We start from the raw sequence: 24,213 nt of genomic DNA, 5'->3' as shown, positions 1-24,213 counted from the left end.
TGGCTAATAAACTGCGTCTCTGACCGCTACACCAAAGAGCGGTCAGAGAACCCGGTTTACTACCCCACAAGGTCCCGGTTTGAGTCCCGGATGGGCAACTCTACTAAGGGAGAAACGGACTAAGACATTCTTAGTAAGTGGGTACAACTCTATACATTCATCCATTATTGAGTCAAGAGTCAATTTAGGTCACACAGAAATGGTTTTGATGATTGAAAGCTTATCTCACTCTGGCTCCACATACGTAGTACACAAATGGCGGGGAAAACAATAATCGCCCGTGTGTGAATTATGAGGGATTAAAATATTAAACCCTCTTGGTCTGTTTCCCTCTTGATATTGGTGCCAGCCTCATGAAAATGCAGTTCTGGGCCCTGCCGTGGCCAACTGGTAGGGCACTCGTCTACCATTTTTTTAAAACCCATTTTTACCTGCAGACGGCCACCCTAAGCAGCCCAATCTAGCAACACTGGTCCCATTCCACAAACGATGGGCCACCATCACGCTAAGCTGGTGCGCTAGCTAGGGTACGCAGGCCCCTCCCTAGCCACGCACTGGGAGGCATGCAGGGCCTTAAATGGGACATAACTAGAGGGTGATGCAGGGGGCAGGGCCTTAATGAGCATAGCTGTGTAGTCATGCATGGGCAAAAGTTTTGAGATGACATTCTGTGCAAGCAAGCATGCCTCGCTTAGTCTCCTCTCAGATACCACCACACCTTTCACTGACGTGGCCCTCCCACTCTGTCTGTCTGTCTGTCTCTCTCTCGATCTCAGCCACCTCTGAAGTTTTTCTAACTGTGGTGTACTGTTTTCAGAGAGGAGTGTTTGTGTATGTGACATGGGTGTGTTGGATGAAGTTGTGTCTTGCCTGGAAGCATACCTGACATGGGAGTGGCACCTGTACTGTTCATCATCACCACTGTGAACTTGCGTAGTAAAGCCGCATCAGCAAGGAGTCTATTGGACCATGGTGCAATATAACAAACATTTAGGGGGAAAGGGCAATTGAGCTATGATTGTTGAGGGCTCCCATAGTGTTTCTATGGATTGTTATTACTCTTTAACTTCAAATATTATTATGTAATCTGTCTTGACATGGGATCTGACATTCTCTAAATGTAGGGCATTCCTTTGATTCTTTTCAGCAGACTCTTCTCTGTTCCTCCCTCCCTCAAACTCTCTAGAGCCGTCAGCAGGTCAAATTTGGATGTATGGATGGTAATATGCTTATTGGTGCCTGAGAGCAGAAGCATATTTTTATTTGTATTTGTTCACATTGCCAAAGTTGTGTTGTTGTTGTTGTTGTACCTTAAACGCTGGCTGATGTCCTCTTTCAGTACGAAACATGTATGTGAACATTTAATATGATAAAAACATTGTAATCAAAATGGAAACTGTAGCTAAATATGTTTTGCAATTCAGTGTGAAGATTCGATCAAATCTGACATGTAAAACATCATTCTTTGAGTCTTTTCACCAGTCTTTCTGGCCGTAACTGGGCAGCTACGCAGTTGTGTCGTACAGGGTGGATAGGGGGGCACCACAGTTTCACAGGCTGGGTAGGGAGGGGGGAACCACAGTATGTGTTGGGGTACGCCTAACAGCAAGTAAGGGGCTGGATGACAGGGAGAGGGGTGTAGAGGGGTGTAGAGAGGTGGGGATGGGAGCGGGCGAAAGGGACTCATTATCTAGGGAAGCTAAATGGGTCTTTTGTGCACTAATCAGCTGTAAGGCGGGAGGGGAGGGAGGCTTGACATGGCTCACCACTCCCCTCATAATGTTTTTTCCTACTACACACACAGCACACTGTAAATTTGGCCCATTTTGGGGGTCGGGTGGTAGGCCTACTGGTGGGCTTCCTCTACTCCAAATAAGCTTAGATGGAGGGCCACCTCCAGGGTTGTTGGGAGTGAAACAGGCTGAGATGTTTACTAGAACTAGCCCTTTGACGAGTACCATCACGTATACATAATTGGACTTTTTTGACAGTTTTTTTTTTTTAGTTCTCCCCATGTCGTCACAAGTACCTTGTGGGAATTTTAACACAGAGTTCTGTCAGAGAGACTGGATATTCCTAGGATCTCTGGCTCTGTGGGAGCTTTAGAATTTTTGAGTTACATTCTAGAATTGAGGAAAAATCCTCCACAAAAGGCGAACAATGATGATGATAAGTTTATTGCAGCGTTGCTGTAGCAACTAATGCATCAGAGGCCATTTGTAAAGCTCTTAGGAAGCAGGTGTCCTTTAGCGTTCCCTATGAGATGTTATGTGAATGGTGCCATTTATACTTTTTTGTTTGTCATACTGTGCTCAGAGTCTGTTCATCTGTACTCTCAATCACTCCCTAAAAAGTAATTTCAGTCAGAGCAGTGGAAAGATTTTGACATCAAGCATACTTTGCTGCTATGACCTAATTGGTCGATTGTCTTGTTTACATAAAAGAAATGAGTACTTAATTATTTTAAACTGCTGTTGCGCACAAAATAGTGACATTTATGTTCTCAACAATTATGGAATCAACTAGCAAATCCAAACAGTTTCATATCACATCTACATTTTTTGTTAGAAACTGTTAGTCCAAAGGGAATGATATTGTATGACATTGAAAGTGACGTGTATGATATTGAAAGTGACTTGTATAGCCTTGCTTGCAGATGTTTTACTGTAGTTGCATTGCAGCACATGCTGTGGAAGTTTTTGTCAGTGAGAGCAGTGAGAGCAGTGAGTGTGCCAAGTTGACAAGTCGATTGGTGGTGAAGGTAGCTCTCTTGCAGCAGTTGCCAGTGTTTAAGTCTAGAATCGATGGTTTGGGTGATCAAATGGTATGTCTGCAGTCCTCGGTTCTCAACACCCACTGCTTGACCGCATCTGAGCAGTTGCTGTACCAGAAAAGCTGCTGGTCAGTGGTGGTGTTCTCAGCAGCACCATTGTGGTACGGGGTGAGTGCTAAATGGGGACGGCCAGCTCTTCTGTGGAGGAAGTGAAGGCATGTCTGTTCTTGATCAGGGTGTGGTTATTGGTTAGCCATCGCCAGTTTACATCACGCGAGAGATGTAGCCTCTATTTATTTTCTCATAGGGGAGGTCGATCTAAACTGTTTAAAGTTAAAGTGAGTAGGGCTCACTTGGAAAAGAGGCCATTGCCTCAATCTGACTACCCTAGTAAAATAAAGGAGAAATAAATAAATAAATAAAATACTATCTAGAAGCTTTATGGAAAGCTGTTTTTTGTCTGCTGTAAATATGGTGGATTTGTAAAGCAAAGTAGAAGTCTCTGTTTCTGTCTCTGAAAGTCTGTTTAATGTCTTGTAGTAGAGCGGCTACAGGGAAAATCGTGCAAATTATGATACAAGCGTGAAATTCGGCAGGTATGTGCTCAAGACCCATTCGATCAAATCTACCCGATTGGCCACTTGAAATGGCTGCCATTTTCCAAGATGGCCACCAAAAAAGACCCCAGAAATTGATTTATTGCATAGAATTGACCTAGAAAATTATGATACAAGCATGAAATTCAACATGTATGTGCTCAAGACCAATACAATTAAATCCACCCGATTGGCCACTTGAAATGGTGGCCATTTTCCAAGATGGCCGCCAAAAAAGACCCCAGAAATTGATTTATTGCATAGAATTGACCTAGAAAATTATGATACAAGCATGAAATTCAACATGTATGTGCTTAAGACCAATACGATCAAATCTACCTGATTGGCCACTTGAAATGGTGGCCATTTTCCAAGATGGCCGTAAAAAAAGACCCCAGAAATTGATTTATTGCATAGAATTGACCTAGAAAACTATGATACAAGCATGCAATTCAATATGTATGTGCTTACGACCAATACGATCAAATCTACCTGATTGGCCACTTGAAATGGTGGCCATTTTCCAAGATGGCCACCAAAAAAGACCCCAGAAAATGATTTATTGCATAGAATTGACCTAGAAAATTATGATACAAGCATGAAATTCAACATGTATGTGCTTACGACCAATACAATCAGATCTACCTGATTGGCTACTTGAAATGGTGGCCATTTTCCAAGATGGCTGCCAAAAAAGACCTCAGAAATTGATTTGTTGCACAGAATTGAGAAAGGAAATTATGATACAATCAAGAAATTTGACCATTATGTGCTTAAGACCAACACAATACATTCTAAGGGATTTCCCAGTTTAAAGACTGCCATTTTCCAAGATGGCTGACAAAAAATACCATAGAAATAGATTTGTTGCACAGGATTGATCAAGCAAGTTATTATACAAGCATCAATTTAGGCATGAATGTGCCAAAAAAACAACAATACAATCAAATTTACCTGACTCAACACTTGAAATGGAAGCCATTTTACAATATGGCTGCTAAAACACTGAATTTAGCCCAGAAGTGAGCAAGAAATGATGATACAAGTATGTCAATTTGTGTGTTTGTGCTTAAGAGCAATATAATCAAATCCCCCTCATTTGCAACTTGAAAATGGAGCATGGCAGCCATTTTTAAAGATGGCCATCAAAGAGGACACTAGAACTTCATTAATTGCATTTAATCTACCAGATGTGGCCCAAATAAACAATCACTATGTTTGAATTTCCAATGAATTCATCATAGAAGGAAACATAATCAAGCAGAAAGGCACATAACTATAGGTTACCAAGGGTAACCCCGGTTCTCTGAGGGATATGAACGAGACATCTCACTATGGGTAACGCCCTTTGGGTGGCCATTTGCCAAAACTTGCTTTCAATCAGACCAATGAGCTGCGCAGATGGGGATCCCGCCCCCTCGGGGACAAAGCTCAGGTGTGCCGGGCTCTGATCTTCAATCTGAGACAACTAACCTTTGAGCTTGTGGGTGAGTGTGGCAATCTGGTGAGATGTCTCGTTCATCTCCCTCAGAGAACCAGGGTTGCCCTCGGTGACCTATAGTTCTCTTTCGGTTGAATCACTCGACATCTTACTATGGGTATTGAAAAACTCCTGATTGCGTTGCCAGTTACCTAGAATGCGCAAGCAAAAGCCTGGCACAGTACATACCCTTCCTGCCGATGCCCAGAGCTGTTGAAGGCTGAGAGGCAGCGTCCATCAACAGCGATAAGCGACACGGCTCGCCCAACAGCCGCCCCAGGGCCCAGGGGCCAGGGGCAAGAGCTGCACCCGAAGGGTGCACTTGGAAGAGCAGGGGAGGCAAGCCCCTAATCCCTCCAGACAGACACCAACCATGGGGAAAGTTGATACTAGTACCAACCTACGGGTTAGGCAGGCGCTTGACACCATCATTAGAGCAGGCACACCACCCAGACTCAGCCTACCGGTGTCAATAAAGTGTTTAGAGGGCAGATCCCGGCAACGCTAGCGGGGGAACAAGAAAGAGGCGCAGTCTTCGTTCCGAACCCGGAGGGGGAAGAGGGGTTAAGCACGGGGCGCACAAAGGCAGCGTCCAGACATTGAATACCACGGAAAGCACACAGTGGAGGGAACCCAGGGCACGGAAACCACCCGTCTGAGTGTAACCGATGTGCAAGTGGAGCCCACAGAGGTATAGCGAGAGCCCCAATATCAAGAGGTATTCCCCAATGGAAAACCAGGCCTTGGCACAAGGGGGAATATCCAGCATGTTCAGTACACAACACCTGCAGGTGCAACTGAGAGGCACCATGCCCAAGACCGCCAAGCAAGCTTGAGCTGCCATGCGATCTTGCTGGCAGAAAAGACCCAGTCATTCTCCAGCAGGGCCGCAGGTCCAAGTTGCGGACGGAGAACCGAGTAGCAACCACCACCACAGCGAGCCGGCCAAGAAAGCCCCGATAGACACCTGTTTGAGGGCACACGCTCTGGTTCCCAGGGGGACATCAAAGACGCACTTCCCCTCGATCAGGCAGCCTGGTCGAGCAGGGGCCTGAGATACTTCATTGGAGAAGTATGATCTAACTTACCACGGGCGCCCTACCCAGGGACAGCGCTCCAGGCAGCACAACTGACACTTGCGCTCCTGCTGAGCGCATGAGACACGCACAGTAAGGGGTGACCGACCCAAGGGAGACACGGGTAATGCGTCCTATTAGGAGAGGCGAGGATTCAGGTGGCCTTGCCACGATCAGTCTTGTGTTCCACAGAACTTGTGCCCGAACGTCAACCACCATTAGCCGAGGTCGGGTGCGCAAAGGGGACAGCACAGTGGCTGGAGAGGGCAGCCAGGGGAGGATGTTCATATCTTTGAATGTCCCAGGCTGACAAGCCAGAGCAGTTATGTGATTAGCTAAATTAAACATGTTTAATGTCAAGTCCAGAGCGAATAACGCAAATTCATGGCAAAGCTTGCTTCTGGTGTTCACGCACCTTCTGTTTAACAGCAATGTCGAGAGAACCATGAATTGCTGCTATTAGCATATTATTACCACACTGTCATCGTATTATTAGCATGTCATAACCTTGGGGTCCATTGACATTAAGTTAAGAACTGGCTTATGTGTCATTGCTGAACATTTTAATATCTGTATCACTTCATCATCTATGGAAACATATTTGAGGAGAGTGAACAATTAATTTGCCAAAACATTTGCAATTAGCAAATTTCTAGGGTCTTTTTGGACATATCGTCATCACATTTTAAGTAGTAAATCAAGTATATTTGATTGTAGGCCTATTGGTCTTAATCACATACATGCCGAATTTCATGTGTCCGTCATATATTGCTTGGATAATTCTGTGCAATAAATCATTGTCTAGGGTCTTTTTTGGCAGTCATCTTAGAAAATGGCTACCATTTCAAGTGACCAATTGGGTAAATTTGATTGCACTGGTATTAAGGGCATAAATTGCTAGGTCAATTCTATGCAATAAATCTATTTCTGCGGTCCTTTTGGTGGCCATCTTGGAAAATGGCCACCATTTCAAGTGGCTAAGCAGGTAGATTTGATCGTATTGGTCTTAAGCACATAAATGTTAAATGTTATGCTTGTATCATCATTTTCTAGGTCAATTCTATGCAATAAATCAATTTCTGGGGCCTTTTTTGGCAGCCATCTTGGAAAATGGCCACCATTTCAAGTGGCAAATCAGGTAGATTTGATCGTATTGGTCTTAAGCACATACATGTTGAATTTCATGCTTGTATCATAATTTTCTAGGTCAATTCTATGCAATAAATCAATTTCTGGGGTCTTTTTTGGCGGCCATCTTGGAAAATGGCCACCATTTCAAGTGGCCAATCAGGTAGATTTGATCATATTGGTCTTAAACACATACATGTTGAATTTCATGCTTGTATCATAATTTTCAAGGTCAATTCTATGCGATAAATCAATTTCTGGAGCCTTTTTTGGCGGCCATCTTGGAAAATGGCCACCATTTCAAGTGGCCAATCAGGCAGATTTGATTGTATTGGTCTTAAGCACATACCTGCCAAGTTTCATGCTTGTATCATAATTTGCACGATTCAAGCCAAATTGGCCTTGTAGCCGCTCTACTATTGCCCTCCCTTCCTGTTCTGTGCTTGGGATCTCAAACTCGGGTGAGGGGATTTCAGCCAGCATTTCCATGTCCTTCCATGTCCAGGGTTTTCATGCTGTCCTTCAGATCAGAACGAGCTGACAGCCTAGCCTCGGAATTCCCGGCCTAAGTGTAGCTCATGTGCCAATTCCCAATGGATAAGTGGGTGGGCTGGGGGAGTTGAAAGATCAGTGCAGGAAAGGACCAGTTTTAACTGTCCTGTTCTCGCTCACCTCTGTTGTCCCAATGTGGTGTTGGGCTTAAAATGTAGACCACCTCGATTATTGTGTTTGGGCAGTTTTGTTGGGAACATGTTTTGTTCAGATGGCCACCTGAAGAACTGGGAATTCTGTCCCTCCACTCCACTCAGGGGTATTGTCCTCAGCTTGGATCTGCTAACGTCTTTGCTAACCATGTTGGCAACCTACTAAGTTGCTAACTGGTTAGCAATGACGCTTTCGAGAAACAGGGTCCTGACTTGGAGTTTTAGAGATGGATTGTTTTTTAACTCCTGTTAACCTTTTTCCATGTCTCTTTCTTTTTCCAGACATTCACAGCCTGGTGCAACTCCCATCTACGCAAGGCTGGCACACAGATCGACAACATCGAAGAGGACTTCAGGGATGGCCTCAAACTCATGCTGCTACTAGAGGTCATCTCAGGTGAGTCGGACAGAACTCGTACACGTGAATGCAGTAGGAACAAACCAACACTGGAAGACCAGCACAAGGTTTTGGACACAATCGTGAATAAAATTGAAATAGCAATTTCATTTTACAACTTGTTCTGCAAGTAAAAAGATGAAGAGGACGGTGTGGGGGAGCGCTGTGGCGCAGCGCACTAAAGGGTGGTTTATGCCTCGAGATCAGCGTCACTGCATCATGATGCAGTGAGCCGCGCAGTTAACGGAGTGAAGCCCCCCCCCATCACGCAGGTACTCTGGGGCACCTCCCCGAAATTGTGTCTCGACGCAGGGAGCGACGGCGTGAAAGGGCGAAAATAGGTCTCTGATTGGTCCTCTCGACCAGCCTGCTCTGTCCTCTAGTCGAGAACAAGCGCTACTTCCTTGTTCTAACCTTCGTCGGTCTACGGACTGTGAGCTCTTCATTAAATAAGTTGCCCGTGCTTTGTTGTTTGATTTATTTACACGAACCAAAGGCAACACATGCGCTTGCAAGTTACGACGCTGAAGTTATTTGGACAGTTGAACAGTGGTTCCGAGGTCGAGGAAACATTCCGCTTCGTCCTCGACAAATGAGCCACTTCTTTGTTCCAAACTACCACTGTGGCTGCCAGTGCGATCAAACATGCACGTGATATAAAGATTTAATGTTTCATTTTCATTCTCGTCGAGTCTGTGATGCTAAAAAACAACCGACACGTCTAGTTTACTCTTTGTATTGAAGGCAGTTTCAGCGTGGAATGACATCGCGCAGACCGTGCTTCAAAACAGGGCATAAACCAAAATTAACTGCATCATGGCTGCGACAAGCTCACTCTGTGGCACAAGTAGGAAGCATAACCCGCCCTTAAGCCCCCCACACTTGGGCTTGCATGCCCAGGGGCACCCAGGTTCGAATCCGGCCTGGGTCATTTCCTAACCCTACCCTGTCTCTCTCTCCACACTCACTTCCTGTCACTCTTCACTATCCTATCTGCGTTAAAGGCAAAAAGCTGATTAAAAATATACATGAAGGCAGTAGGAACAAGACAACGCTCTTTTTAAAATTTAATTCAATATTGTTAGGCATGATCTGGAGTGTTGCTTTGGTTATAAAGCGTCTGCAAAATGCAATGTAAAATGCAATGTAATGTAATCTGAGTAGCAGTTGTATGAGTGCTTGTATCAGTGGGGCTCTGTTTACTTTAATGTCATTTACATTGTCTTGAATAGCTCAGAACAAACATGTATATTACATGGGCACATAGAGAGGCAATTGTTCAACCCGGCAACAAGTAGGTTAATGACAACAGGAAGGACACAATGATCAGGCCCATTTGGTCACTATGGCGCCGCTTCTGTGCATATAGTTTAGGAGAGGGGAATTTTAATATGGCCGTAGAGAACTGTGACAGGATTTACATTCATTTTCAGAATAAATGAAAGACATGGCACGAAATTTGAACCTTGCAGAGTGAGAGCATTATCTTGCATAGAAATGAGTGTCTTCTTCGAGCCATTTGAGTTTCTGTTGAAGCACAACCTGAAATCTGCCTCTAAGGCGTTTACATAATTTGTTTAATTCTGTTTCACCCTCTTTGCCGTTTCATGTGACAGCGAGTGTGGTGGAGTCTGTACCGATCATCAGGGAGGGAATTACTGGAAGCATCCTAGTTGGACCGTTTTTTTGCAAATTAGGGGTGAAAAGGGCTGAAGCTGAATTTTGCAAATTGTATGAAAATTGTAGACACACGGTTCATCCATTCAGTCAATACTAAATCAAAAACCTTATTTTCACGCAAGATAATACTTTTCACAGTGCAGGATTTACCACATCCTTCTTATAACCAAAAAGCCTTGATGGGAATCAATACAAATCTCAGTCTTCTGTTCTGACCTTATCTGCATCGAAAAGCTCTTGGGGATAGGGAGGAAGTGGCTCTGCTCCTCTCAGACAGACAGCAATAAAGAAGCAAGGAAGGGTTGTTACTTGACTTCACATTCCACAAGTTATTTCTGGTGTAAACACTTCTACAAATGAAAAATTGAAATGGCTTGATGGATTCAAGATTAGTTAAGCTGTTTGAGTAAATGGAGAGAGTATATAAAGGTATAAACAAGATAGTTGTAGGTTCATATTGAATGCTGAGCATTAAATGAATACTAACATGTTTGTTGTTGTGCTTATTGGTTAATATGTAAAAACTTTTAAAGAAGCAAACTTGCATAATATCCTTATCCACCTATTCTTTACTTTTTTCTCCCCATTTTTTACACTTAAAAATTCTGTGATATTGATCATTTGTCTTTGAAAATCTTTGTTTATGTTTACATTCATACTTTAATTTGGCAATATAAAGCAGAAAACGTCAGCACCACCAACATCTTTTAAATAATTTTTGCATAATGGAATGAGCCGCACTGTAGTTATTTTTAGGGTATTGGTTACACTTCCTGGAGCTATGTAACATGCTCAAGGGCACTAGAGCCAGCTGCTGTTAAGAGTGGGATTTGAACCCGCAACCCTCTGACTTCCCTAACCATTACGCCACGGCTCTCAGTAAGAATCCATAAAAATTCAATGCAATGCACAATTGGACGTAATGAAATGCACAATCCGTGTAATTAGCATCTTATGGAACACTGGCTTACCAAAAAAATTTTTTTTTTGCTATGCCAATTGCTAAGAGTTCAGGCAAGTTGACTGGCAAAATCAAGATTTGCATTGCTAGGTTTGATAGGAAAAAGTCCTTCAAGGAAAGCTGTTTTGTTCCTCTCTCCATCAAGTGTCTATCGCTACTGAAGCCGTAACGTTTTGCACGTGTTACTTTTCTTGTCTGAGGAGCTCCCATCAGTTGTCTCTATAACAGTGTGTGCTGTAATTGTAAGGCTTAATATGTCTGTCTATCTTTCTTTTCTCCCTTGGTACTCTGTAGGAGAGAGGTTACCCAAACCTGAAAGGGGCAAGATGAGAGTTCACAAGATCAACAATGTCAACAAAGCACTGGATTTCATCGCCAGCAAGGGAGTCAAGCTTGTGTCCATTGGCGCAGAAGGTTTGTGTTTATGTTTTGTATGATGCTTTGAGTGATACTTCACTCTTTAAAATGCCTCATATAATGTGTTCGCCACTTTTCTCGCTTGTAACAGAAATTGTGGATGGCAATGCAAAGATGACCTTGGGCATGATCTGGACCATCATCCTGCGTTTCGCTATCCAGGATATCTCAGTGGAAGGCAAGTACTGTATATGACTAGTGATGGGATTCGACTTTGTGTATTTTTGAATTCAAAAGGACCATTTGAACGTACTGTATATTGAATACTCAATGTTGGTCTCGAAATACACACGCATAAAATTGCAGACCCCACATAAAACAAAAATCTGTGTGGGCCTTTGGTACTGTGTTTAGTAACAATGAAGATTAATGCAAAGTTTCTTTACATTTCTGCATTTGTTCAGTAAATATAAATGGACTGTCTTTCAGTTTCAACTCAAAAGGCGTTTCAGAAAGTTTGACACACACACTGTTTACAGCAAGGAAGAATATTCGAATCCCTGCACACCATTTAACTGTTTTTATTATCGATCAACGCTTTTCACTATGTTTCTTCATGCTCAGTGTACACTTCAAGTGACGCCACATAAGTGCACACACGTTAACTACCCGGTGTCACGCGACATGGCGTTTTTAGCCAAACTGAGATTCTGTGCAGTGTATTTGTGTGAAGCAGAGAGAATGGAAATGTTATCTTTTGTGTGCTTCCAGAATAGTGTTTTTTAAATTTGAAATTGTTTTCCCCCTCTCCTCAGAGACCTCCGCAAAGGAAGGTTTGCTGCTTTGGTGTCAGAGGAAGACGGCTCCATACAACAATGTCAACGTCCAGAACTTCCACATGAGGTACAGAATAATAATTCACCGTTTTTCCTCAATTTATAGCCTGGCCCCCCTAATAGTTGCCTCCCTTTTTTGGTAACCCGATCTAAAGCAATTTTTCGTGCCCTTTTTAATAAATAAAAGTCTACCTCTTTTAGTGGTCGTGTCACAGCCAGTGTCTCTTTATCGATGGCAAATATGGATGTTTTTGTCGTTTCTCTGAAGTGTTCCTCCATTTCTGTCACCGTGTTATTTTGCCCAGAAGTGAAAATTGTATTTTTGAATGTGTCTTGTGCAAAAGTAAAACCCACCCTCTCTCTTCCTCTCTCTTCTTCATAGCTGGAAGGATGGCCTGGCGTTCAATGCTCTAATCCACAGACACAGACCTGAGTTGATCGACTATGATAAGCTCAGAAAGGTTTGTGTACATCTCCTCTTGTATTGTCAGTGATCACTCCTTCAGTAATTTTACTGAAGGCGTAGGTAGTTTTGGTTATAACTGGCATATAACTGCAAAAGAAGAGTGCGTTTTAGTAGTTCATTTTGAGAATTTATACTTCCCATTTACAAATTACATCTTCTTCGTGAATGTTTACTACCATCCTCAATTTCTAAGTTTTCATTATGGCTAATAGAGATTTCCACTTTAGATACATGAGTAGGTGGATCTTCTCCCTGTAAATACACCATTTTGAATCACCAGTCATGCACACATCTTAGGCTGCAAGACCCCTCTCTGATCAGACCAGACCAATAGTCATAAAAAAGATGAAAAGTTGAGAATGGGGAGAATAGGTTTCGGTAATGAACTAATAAAATTTACACATTGGACCTTTAAAAAGAGAGATAGAAGACTCGAAGATTCCAGCGAACTACAAAGTAAATAACAAAATCCAGAGCCCCTTTCTTCATAGATCTACCCAGAGCCCCTTTCTTCATAGTTCTACCCGAAGTCATGTGTGCAGATTTATGCACAGAGGAGCAGCTGATGGGCATACCAGTGTCTCAATTCCTTTATGGTGAACATGAGAACTTTCTCTCCTATGTATCACACGGGTAATTGCTTTGTTATTAAGTGTGTATACATGCATAGTTTTCATTAGTGGAGTGAAGGGAATTATCAACATAGTAAACATGCTGATTGTTCTTCCTTTTATCTTGCATACTATTAATGACTTAAAATGAAAAAAAGGAAACGGCTAAGGGATGCCCATCAACCTAAAAAGTATGCACTTGGTTTGTAAATTGCAGATCAATTACTCGCTCAGCTCCCTCCCTACCACCATCTTTGATAGACGGCCACACAAAAATGTCATTTGTCGGTGTTCTCTTCTAAATGTCCCATAAAGCAGGGGACACGGGTTTCATTCTGACCCGATCCTTCCCTCTGTCTCTTTCCCACTCATTTCCGTACACCATCTTCGACAGTCCTCTCTCAACAAAGACTAAAAAGCCCAATGAATGAATGAATGAATGAATGAATGAATGAATGAATGAATGAATGAATGAATGTATTTCTCTTTTCTTCTTAGGATGATGCGGTGCATAATCTGAACAATGCCTTTGAAGTGGCCGAGAAATACCTCGACATCCCAAAGATGTTGGACGCAGAAGGTACACAATTTGTTCCCCTACATTGGTTCTATAAGTGAATGTTACTGTAGGTTTCTGTAATTCTGATGATGCGTTTGTATGTGCATCCTGCATCTTTTCATCATACAGTCTAAAGCCAGGGATTCTCAAACTTTTTGGGACCCTGAATGGAGCAGAAAAATGCCAAGGATACCCCTTCTCCCAATCACACAACAAATTATACAGTAGTTACAATTGTTCTAATTCTTACCGTTTCTTTTGTTTCAGACATGTGAAAGTTTTACATGCATCTTTTACCTGACATGTTTCAAGTTTCGACGGTGAGACTCCCGTCTTCATCAGAGGGTCATCAACATCATCATCCATGTGACCCTCTGATGAAGACGGAAGTCTCACCGTCGAAACATGTCAGGTAAAAGATAAACCTTTTTAAATGTCTGAAACAAAATGTAACTACTAGACATGCATAACGAGCGTCATACTTCTAACTATCTAATTGTTCTAAATTGTCATTTTTATGCAAAAGCAGTGCCTATGTAGGAAGTTCTTCTTCAGCGTGGGCCTACTGCTGAAGTAATTCTGTGTATTCTATTGTAAACGAACATTTTCCCACACCCCCCCAGGGATCCCCGGAGCCCCCTTTGAGAACCACTGGTCTAACCAACCACAGACACTTCCTTTAAACTGTGTCCCATACACCCTAACCTCAGTCACCTCCCTTATGTCCCAGTTTGTCATGGTTAATAATTAGATTACATGCAGGTTTCACGTTATTAATATCCAACACAACTCCATTCCCATTGGCTGTTGACTGGACTGTTGCCTTTAGTGTCATAACTGAATGTATGTGTGTGCATGTGTGTCTGAGTGAGTGTGTGTGCGTATGTGTGTTGGTGCCTACGTGTGCCTGTTTGTTTGCATGACCCATTGTCTGTCGGAGTGTGTACTGTATGTGCATGTGTCAATCAATCAATCACTGTTATCAATTTCTTGTTTTATACGTATTCTCCACCTCTGGTTGCACCAAAATGACGATGTGCCATGATCAAACCCTTTTGCATTGTGCGTTTCATTTAATTCAAGCCACTAATGTAGTCCAACCATTGCATAGCAATACACCACATTTAGAAGCTAACAGACGCTAATCTTAACACTGTCAACAATTTATTTAGGCACAGGCCAGTGCTCCCAAATTTTACTACTAACTACGACCTGCATCTATCATCTGAGCCATCAACCCATTGATGGAAGGGCCCAGCCGGCACATAAACGTATGAGTTCCTTGGCAGGGCCATGAAGGAATGTAGTCCCTGTGTCACTGTGTGCATTCCAATATGCGACCTTGCGTCCTCCACTTGTGCTTGTGGCCTCAAGTTTTGCTGATGCCCCGCCTCCGTGGAGAAAACTATTACGTTTCCCCGCTGTCAGCCTATCCACAACAATTTTTTGGGGGACTATTGTTCATTCACCAACTAGTTTGCAAATGAGAAAATGACTATTTAAATATGATCCTGTTGTCAGTGATGTCATCATGACGTATTACTTCCTGTTACGAGGCCACAAGCACAAGTGGAGGATTCAAGGTCGCATATTGGAATGCACCCCCTGAGTCATGGATGTCACCAACCGACTTCCTGTACCATGGTTACCACAAACTCTAAATTCCATGGCTCTGGTTAGTCCAAGGTTACAGAGTAGCCCACTTGCTCCAGTATGTACTTCTAGGTTTCTTCATGAGTATCCGAAGGCAGTCATTGTAGGCTCCTTTCAAGTCAAGTAAGCTATCCTCAAACTCAACCATAGTGGAACTATATAGAAAAGGGAGCATTGTGTTTTACAAAGATTAATCTTTTCAGATTTAATATTACAAAAAGCAACAGCAGCATGTATTTATATAGCACAGCATCACAACTATGCAGTTGACTCAAAGTGCCTTCAAATGCGCGCACACACACACAGCCTACACACATACACATTCACACACACACAGCCTACACACATACACATTCACACAAATTGCTCTAAAATGCTATGTACAGTGAACTAATTGATAAATGCTGTGCAATTGGTGACAGAAACGGCGAGTACGATACAGTGGAGCCTTAAGTCTCCCTCAACTAGTCTGAGTTTGATCTGTGGCCTATTTTCAGAAAGTGCACTCAACTCCCAACTGTTTTTACAAGGTCTTTGGGTGCGAGCAAACGGCAAAGTTCATATTTAGTAGAAAAGCCGCACTCTCTGGTGTAATTCTTGTGTTTTATTCTAGTGGGTTAGCATGACAGACAGACGTTTCGGCCAAAGCCTTCTTCAGTGTCTTCAGAGACGCTGAAGAAGGCTTTGGCCGAAACGTCTGTCTGTCATGCTAACCCACTAGAATAAAACACAAGAATTTGATCGTTGGCCCCCGTCTGTCTGCCAGAGTTGTCTGTATGTCCTTGTCTGTCCTGTCCTGTCCTGTCCTGTCTTGTCTTTCCTGTGTATAACTGTCATCTCCCCTGCAGACATAGTCAACACTGCCCGCCCTGATGAAAAAGCCATAATGACCTATGTGTCGAGTTTCTACCATGCCTTCTCTGGAGCGCAGAAGGTACCCTCCCATCCCGTCCCCCAACCCAACCCCAAACCCCACCCCCAACTCTCCCTCCAAACCGCCCACCCAGACTCTCCTTGGCCAGTCTGAACTTTTTAACACCTCACCGTTAAAACCTCTGGCCTCTGCCACAGCAACATCGGCAGCTCTCCCTCCTCCTCTCCAGCATGGCTTTTCTCCTCCTACTCCTCCTCCTCCTTCTCCTCCTCCTCCTCCAGCATTGGAATGGTAAAGGTTGCAGACTGGTTGGGGAACACTATCCACTTGCCCTTAGCACAGCACAGCACAGCACAGCACACGCAGACACACACAAACGCATGCAAATATCGGTCATAAACACTTGACAGGATGTTTGCTTAAAAAAAAAACACACACACACATACACGCAATTCTATATCTATATTGGAGGCAGTTTGCTCGTGCAACCGCAAAATCAGGAAGGAAGTTGAGACGGCAATAGTAGGTGACCACATAACCAAATGAGAAGTCGATGAAAGGCAGCGAGCTTCCTTAAAATGTAGTCACCCTTTTCTACTCAGGCTAGCACAGCCATTGTGCTTTTTGTTTTATTTTGTCACATGCATAGCAATACTAAAAAGTAAAACATGCTGTGAAAAAGTAAATGTGTGCGTCAAGTAAATGTGTGCGTCAATGGAGAGTTAACCAGATGTTGAACAGCGAAACAGAATTGGCACACTTTTTCTTTTGATAAAAGCGTGTCTACTCACCGACACAGTCCCATCTCAAACGGGACATACAGTACACCTGCACTACACTGGTTTTCCAGAGAGATTCACTTAAGAGTCTGTGTGTCAGTGTGTTTGTGTGTGTGTGTATGTGTTTCTGGAAAAAAAAATGGGTGTGCGTCCTGACCGTCTGTTCATGGTCAGACAAAACTCAAAGCCCCCCCTCCGCCCCCATCAACCCTCTGTGTCTGTCACCATGGTAACCTTGCAGCTACTGCGCAACCCTTCTCTTGTCCCCATGCTACCCCAGTGTGGTACCCTGGGGGGCCTGGTGGGAGGAGAGAGGGTGGGTGGGTGTGGCAGCCCCACAGGCTCTGCTGTGTCCACTGTGAGTGACCCAGCTCTGCTCAGCTCCACTCCGCTCCACTCCACCACGGCTACTGCACCTGACCTGCCTTTACCCACCAACCCCCAGCGCCCTCTCCCCTTCCCCTCAACACAGCACACATGTTACTGTGTTTGGGATGCAGGGGGCAAAGCTTTTGGCTTTTGGGTAGCTAAGCTTCATATATCTCTTTTTCTCTCTCTCTTTTCTTTCTCTCTCCTTCTATCTCTCTCTCTATCTCTGCACCATCTCTCTCTCTCTCTCTCTCTGGTATTGTGGTTCTCTGCTGTCTTGTGCTCCTCTCCTCTGCTCACCACCTCCCCCGGGCTGTGCTGTTGCTGCCGCTGTAGACATCGTGGGCACTCTGCGGCCCGACGAGAAGGCCATCATGACCTATGTCTCCTGCTTCTATCACGCCTTCTCTGGTGCCCAGAAGGTGAGAGAACCAAACCCCTCTTGTTGTCTGTCCTCTGACCCAGAGGCTACGCTGGATGCGTTAAGTCAAAGACCTATCTGCCTTTACAATTAGCTTCTCATGTAATCAATAGAACTGGCTACGCACACTAGGGGTGTGCTTCTCGAAAGCGTAGTTGTTAGCCAGTAACTGCGTACTAGAAATTGCATCGCAAACAGCAAAGTAGGTAACGTGGTTAGCAACTATGGTTTCGAGAAATGCACCCCAGATATGGCAGACGAGCGAACATTATAATAAAAAGACTCATTCTTGCCCATTCGTGTTTTCTTTTCACACTTGACTTAACGCATCCAGTGTAGCTCCAGTCTGAGCCTTCATGGTAATGTAACAACCCCACTCCTACAACATGGAGGGGGGAGCAGCACTATGAAGCCCAATGGGAGAACACCGCCAGATGCTTTAAATATTTTCACCCCTTCCTTTTCCTTCCTTGCCTTAATAATAAAAACGGAGAGGTTAACTGAAGTACTTTCTCACAAAGCTTTGCCAATTTGAAACATAACAAGGTCACTAAATAACTCATTCTTCACAGCATTGTTATAAACATATTTGGCCCTGAGGTTCTCTGAATAATCAAAGATCTCAAAAATTAGCATTATTAGCATTATTGGTTTTGTGTTGGGGGGAGGTAATAAAGACTGGAAAAGCAAAGCTTTTTGGAAGCACACAGTAAACCAAACCGATATATTCTTTTAATTATTCATTTCTGAATCTGTTCAAATATGCTATGTTTTTCTTAAGGAAATCAATTGTCTATTTAGTAATGTTGTCACTGATGATAAATGGTGTGTGGAAATGCAGTAATGTTACTCTTCAGTAATGTTAGCTATAAATGCTTTCTGTTTCAGAATGTAGTTATTGTCCGTAGACAAAACAGGAGGTGCAGTGAAAAGCGGTACAGACCAAAACATGGCCTTTTATAGGCTTGCTGCATTAAGCATGTGTCTGACACCACAGTGTGTGTTATTTTTGTACTGAGGTACTGTAGCATCCACAGTGTTGGACTAACCAAGCGAAATAGCTTTTGACCGCATGATGATGTACTTATCTGACGTGCAGTCTTTGCCATTAAGTTAATAATATAACCCATGCTTGTTGTGTTCTGGTGTCTTTTGAGTGTGAGTGTTTCAAGATAATGACTAGCGTGTTGTACACGAACAATGCAGGCGTAGCAATTGTCAAACAGTGAATGTATGTGTTGTGCATGCATGGTTCAACAGTTACTGACAACTCACCTTCATGCATCATTTAGAGGAAGATTTAAGAGTGTTTTGCTAGCTCACTGAATGCCCATCTCTGTGCTCTGTGGCACTCTTAACTCAGGAGTATTCACCAAAACCTAGAACTGAACTGTACGTATGCAAATGCTTTGCTTAAACCGTTGATCATGAGTCCTGTTCATTTTTGCCATTTTTGTCATTTAAAGGCCCAGCGTCCAGTTCCAGTCTGAGACCAGAAATACAAAATTGTTTACTATTGTAATTGTGCGATCTGGCTCTCTAATGAATAATGACAAAACCACGCAATAAAAGAATGCAGTACTAGCTTCATACAACCTGTTCTGGGTCATGAAAATAAAAAACTATTTTTAATTTTTGGATTTCTTGTCTCAGAATGGCTGGATACTCCCTCTCCAGTCCCTCGTGTACAGTGATTTGCAGTTAAAGGTCCAGTGTACAGTAGGCTTTCTCCCACACGCTGCAGTTGAAGGTCCAGTGTACAGTAGGCTTTCTCCCACACGCTGCCCATTCTCAGAGGTGGATGGACAACCTGGAGTCATTCGTTTTCTTCCAGTGCCACTTATTCCAAATTACCTGGCTTTACCTGTCCAATTCAACCAGGTGATCATTCAACCAGGTAATCACCTGGACGAATTGGAAAGGCAATATGGGTCATTTGTAGCCTGGTAAACCAGCGCCACCCGCTGGACGTCATTTTTTTTGTTTGCGAGTGGTCTGGCCTCGGACGGTCGAACATTTTGAACACATTGCCCTGAATCTGGCAAACCAATCACATCACAGAAATTTGTTTTGAATCAAAGCAGGTGGGGTTTTGAGGGAGTGACGACGAAGCTCACAACGCTGGGAAAGCACATCAGCGAGAAAGACGGCGCTGATTCGTCACAGCGTTGACCTATAGGCACAGGCACGGTTTGAAAGACAACAGGTTGTTCTCAACAATCTTCGGATGTCCTATTCATCGGGGCCAGACTAAGTTACACATTTAGGCTGGTTTATCAGGCTAGGTCATTTGGAATAGATGGTGCCGGATTTCAAACGAAGTTATGAGTTCAGTTTGCCCATCACTGGTAATTCACAGCTCATGCTGTCCTGCTGTGCTACTGTACATGGGCACTTCTCATGTCAGTGGAGTACAGCATTAGAAGAGGAATTCAGAGCAGTGCTTCTGATTTGGTATTGTAATTGAAGATGGTAGATGAATATGGAGATTGGAGTCCCTGTCATCAGATGCCAGATGTGGTTGATTTTCTGCCTAATAAATATACCTGGATACACCAATTGCCGCAGAATTTGAACTAAATTCTATCGACTTCTATGATCATTCATCTAAAAAAAAAAAACCAGCCCAATACCTGTTTTTACCTGCAGATGATCAACCTAAACAACTTCAGTAAACACCAGTTTAGATATTGTTGCGCAGACTTCCATTGTGCGGATTTGTTTCTGCTTTCTGATGTTTTTTTTAAATCCTGCACCTTGCCACAGATGAGCAGTGAACTTTGACCCCTTATGATAATGGACACCTAATAATGTTACTCTCTGGACCTTTAACGAATTAAAAAGTGCTGAGGGTAGAGGCTTGGCTGGGCCTACAGGGACTTGTGATCAACGATATTTGTGGAGCCCAATGCACTTACTGCATACGTACAAGGACATGTCAGGAGACTATTGCATCTAATGGGTTAGTCACGTGTGTTGCATCAGTGGTCTTTGCTTTTGCAGTTTACAGTAGATGCACAAATATTTTTGATTGCTTTATTGTACTACTCACAGAAAATATGAGTGAGCAAAACATTTGGCTTTGCCAATCAATCACCATAGTTTTTACATTAAAGAGAAAAGCTGTTTTTTTTGTATTGTGAAAGTTTGTGTCTGTACTCACTTGTCATTTGTGATAGGCTGAAACGGCGGCCAATAGGATCTGCAAGGTCCTGGCTGTCAATCAAGAGAACGAGCACCTGATGGAGGATTATGAGAAGTTGGCAAGTGATGTAAGTGCATTTACATTGTATCCATGACTCTAAATGACTCTTTTTTCCATCATCAGCCAAAATGGCTTGTGGATATTAATCTTACTAGCCAAACACATACTCACTAATGGGTCAAAGTGGCTAGTAAATTGGTCTTTTTTACCAGCCAAATTGAAATTTCACCAGCATTTGGCCGTTGTGCGAGTGTTAATTTAGAGCCCTGATTGTATCTTTTAGTTGCATGTACACAACTCTCAATTTCAACATGCCCATGCCATTGTACTGGATTGCTCTCACTAACATTGACTTGTCATTACCCAACGAAGCTACAGTTATTTTTCTGTTCAGCCCTTTCCGAGATGATTTTTTGAGTGTTTTTAGATGTTTCAAACACTATGTATGAACAAACTATGCCCCCAGTTAGCATAGGGTTGAACAAAAATATCTCGTGTCATGTCTTGTGTGTCATGTCATGTCTCATCTCCTGTCTCGTGTCATGTCATGTGTCGTGTCATTTCATGTCTTGTGTCGTGTCATTTTATGTCTTGTGTCACTTTTCATGACCTCTCTTGTCTTGTGTCATGTCTCATGACCTCTCTTGTCCTTCCTTACCTCATGTCATGTCATGTCATGTCTTGTGTCATGTCCCATTTTAACACCCCATAAGGTGTGAGGTGCGTCTTAAGACCTCACAGGTCGAAACGTTTTGCCAACTTTTCACTTATTAAATCAATCACGACAGGGAAGTTTTGTGGTGTGCAGATATTTCTCCCCTTTTCCATTTTAACACCAGGGTTTGACACTGGCACCTGCCAACCGTCCAAATGCTGGTAAAACTTGACAGTGGCTGGTAATAATTTCAGTGTCACTGGCCAATTTGGCAGGTAGTTTATTCTATGGTGATGCATCAGAGTATCCTATGTTCTGAATGTTGTCCCTTGTGTGTCAATTGTTTGAATTTAAGTTCAAGAAGCTCAGAAAGCTCAATTACTCAGTTTCTATTTGTTTGATTTGCTGTATTTCCATGTAGAAAGCATTGTGGACTCATCTTATTGCTTTAGCATCTTCTGAGGTTAGATGTACAGCATCATGACAATAAAGGGAAAAAATGATTTCAAATTTGTGGCTAGTAGAATGGCTGAATGACTAGTGAATGGGGAAAACCACTAGCCACAGTGGCCGGCAAGCGAAAAAGTTAATGTCAAGCCCTGTTTAACACCCTCCCCCTGCATCTTGCTCATGTCCACGTCCAGCTGCTGGAGTGGATCCGCAGGACCATCCCCTGGCTTGAGAACCGGGCCCCGGAGAAGACCATGGCGGAGATGCAGCAGAAGCTGGAGGACTTCCGGGACTACCGCCGCGTGCACAAGCCGCCCAAAGTGCAGGAGAAGTGTCAGCTGGAGATCAACTTCAACACGCTGCAGACCAAGCTGCGCCTTAGCAACCGGCCCGCCTTCATGCCCTCCGAGGGCCGCATGGTGTCGGTAAGTGGCCCATCTAAACTACAATACCCAGCATCCACGGGGCACATGGTGTCAGTAAGTCCCTTTGCTTAGTTGGCGAGGGCCGCATGGTGTCGGTAGCCTAAGTCCCTTTACTTAGTTAGGTGGCGTCTTGCCCTCCGAGGGCCGCATGGTCTCGGTAAGTCCCTTTTACTTACTTACTGAGGTGGCGTCTTGGCGACGGCTTATGCTGCCTGGCTGAGAATAGTAGCAGATGTGTAATCAGGGGATGATGCCATGTGGCGGCTTTTTAAGTAGTTGGACTTATAGCCTGAGGTATTGCAGGTTTGAATTTCTTTGCCATACTAGAAGGGTGGAATAAGTGAATGACCAGATAGTACAACCCTCATGTACCCTTTTGTCATGTGACAGGGTTTGCACAGTTTTCCCGCCTTGTATGTAAATTTCTGTTACCACAGCAAATTTCTGTTGCTAAATGCCAAAATGCTCTGTTGTGCCCTGACCAAAACCATGCCTAGCCCTAACCTGTAAAACGTTTCTTCTGCTTTACCCTTGCCAAGAATAGAGAAACGAGCAAGGGAAATGGTGAAATGGTGAAAACCCTGCCTAAACCTAAACTGTCACAGGGCGTTGTGGAGCACGAGTCAACATGCAAAGGCGTAGTGCACAAGCGCCATAGGCATTTCAAATGCGCGTGTCATCTCACTTACTTCCTTGTATGATGCCATGCTGTTGTTCTGTAGGACATCAATGGATCCTGGCACAAGCTGGAGGGGGCAGAGAAGGGCTATGAGGAATGGCTCCTCAACGAGATTCGCCGTCTGGAGAGGCTAGACCACTTGGCCGAGAAGTTCCGTCAGAAAGCCACTATCCACGAATCATGGACTGATGGTAAGGTCACTACGTCTGAGCAGTGATTAGAAGTTAGGGTAACACTTTACTTGACGCATGTGTCATACGCATGACGTAACGATGTCATAACAGTGTCATAATGCAGGCATTCATGTGACACCTTGTTTAAGACTATGACTTTATACTGTTTTGCCACTATTATGACACTGTTATGTCATGACGCCGGCGTCAAGTGTTATCGAAGTTAGTTTAGTTATTCTAAGCCACGGCTACAAAGCTTGCAATCTTGCGTAGATGCTGCGACACTGTAGAGACAGCTTCATCCGCTAATCTCCCCTAAACAATCAGACCCATCTACTTGATTAAAATGCGTTTGTTTGTGTGTGTGTATGTGTCCGTGTGTGTTTGTGTCCATAGGTAAGGAAGCCATGCTAACCCAAAAGGACTACGAGACCGCCTCTCTGTCTGAGGTGAAAGCTCTGTTGAAGAAACACGAGGCCTTCGAGAGCGATCTGGCTGCACACCAGGACCGCGTGGAGCAGATAGCCGCCATCGCTCAGGAGCTCAAGTAAGAAAACTAAAGGCTACATCCTAAAGCCACTGCATTTCAAATTAAGAGCAGGCTACATCCTAAAAGAGCCACTGCATTTCAAATTAAGAGCAGGCGAAATCCTAAAAGAGCCACTGCATTTCAAATTAAGAGCAGGCGAAATCCTACAAGAGCCACTGCATTTCAAATTAAGAGCAATCAGATGGCAACTTGGACCCTGGTCCATTGATAAATGTGACGCAGACAAAAAGACAGACAGAAACTAGTTATAATTTAGTAGGATTACCGGGTGACAATATGCTGGATCTCAAATGGAGCACTTGTGCACTTTGGGTACTATGTTTCAGTGTGTGATTAATACGCCATATGCACTGAAA

At 43.6% G+C, this 24,213-nt stretch overlaps 1 protein-coding gene across 2 annotated transcripts in view; it reads left to right on the top strand.

The window, feature by feature from the left end:
• The window catches only part of actn4 (actinin, alpha 4), a 52,231-nt gene that overhangs the window by 15,650 nt on the left and 12,368 nt on the right, over nt 1-24,213 (top strand). Inside the window, exons 2-12 of one of the 2 annotated variants that reach the window (XM_063205186.1) lie at nt 8,040-8,154; nt 11,090-11,209; nt 11,304-11,390; nt 11,968-12,055; nt 12,371-12,449; nt 13,564-13,645; nt 17,636-17,721; nt 20,900-20,992; nt 22,225-22,455; nt 23,178-23,330; nt 23,709-23,854. In XM_063205186.1, the coding sequence (XP_063061256.1) occupies nt 8,040-8,154; nt 11,090-11,209; nt 11,304-11,390; nt 11,968-12,055; nt 12,371-12,449; nt 13,564-13,645; nt 17,636-17,721; nt 20,900-20,992; nt 22,225-22,455; nt 23,178-23,330; nt 23,709-23,854 (1,280 nt within the window). Of the gene's footprint in view, nt 1-8,039; nt 8,155-11,089; nt 11,210-11,303; nt 11,391-11,967; nt 12,056-12,370; nt 12,450-13,563; nt 13,646-16,125; nt 16,212-17,635; nt 17,722-20,899; nt 20,993-22,224; nt 22,456-23,177; nt 23,331-23,708; nt 23,855-24,213 lie in introns of both variants that reach the window. The other variant, XM_063205185.1, reaches the window with a different exon arrangement.

Source organism: Engraulis encrasicolus, chromosome 8, assembly GCF_034702125.1.
Source record: "Engraulis encrasicolus isolate BLACKSEA-1 chromosome 8, IST_EnEncr_1.0, whole genome shotgun sequence".
Classification (NCBI taxonomy): Eukaryota; Metazoa; Chordata; class Actinopteri; order Clupeiformes; family Engraulidae; genus Engraulis; species Engraulis encrasicolus.
This window is presented reverse-complemented; position numbering and strand designations above follow the sequence as displayed.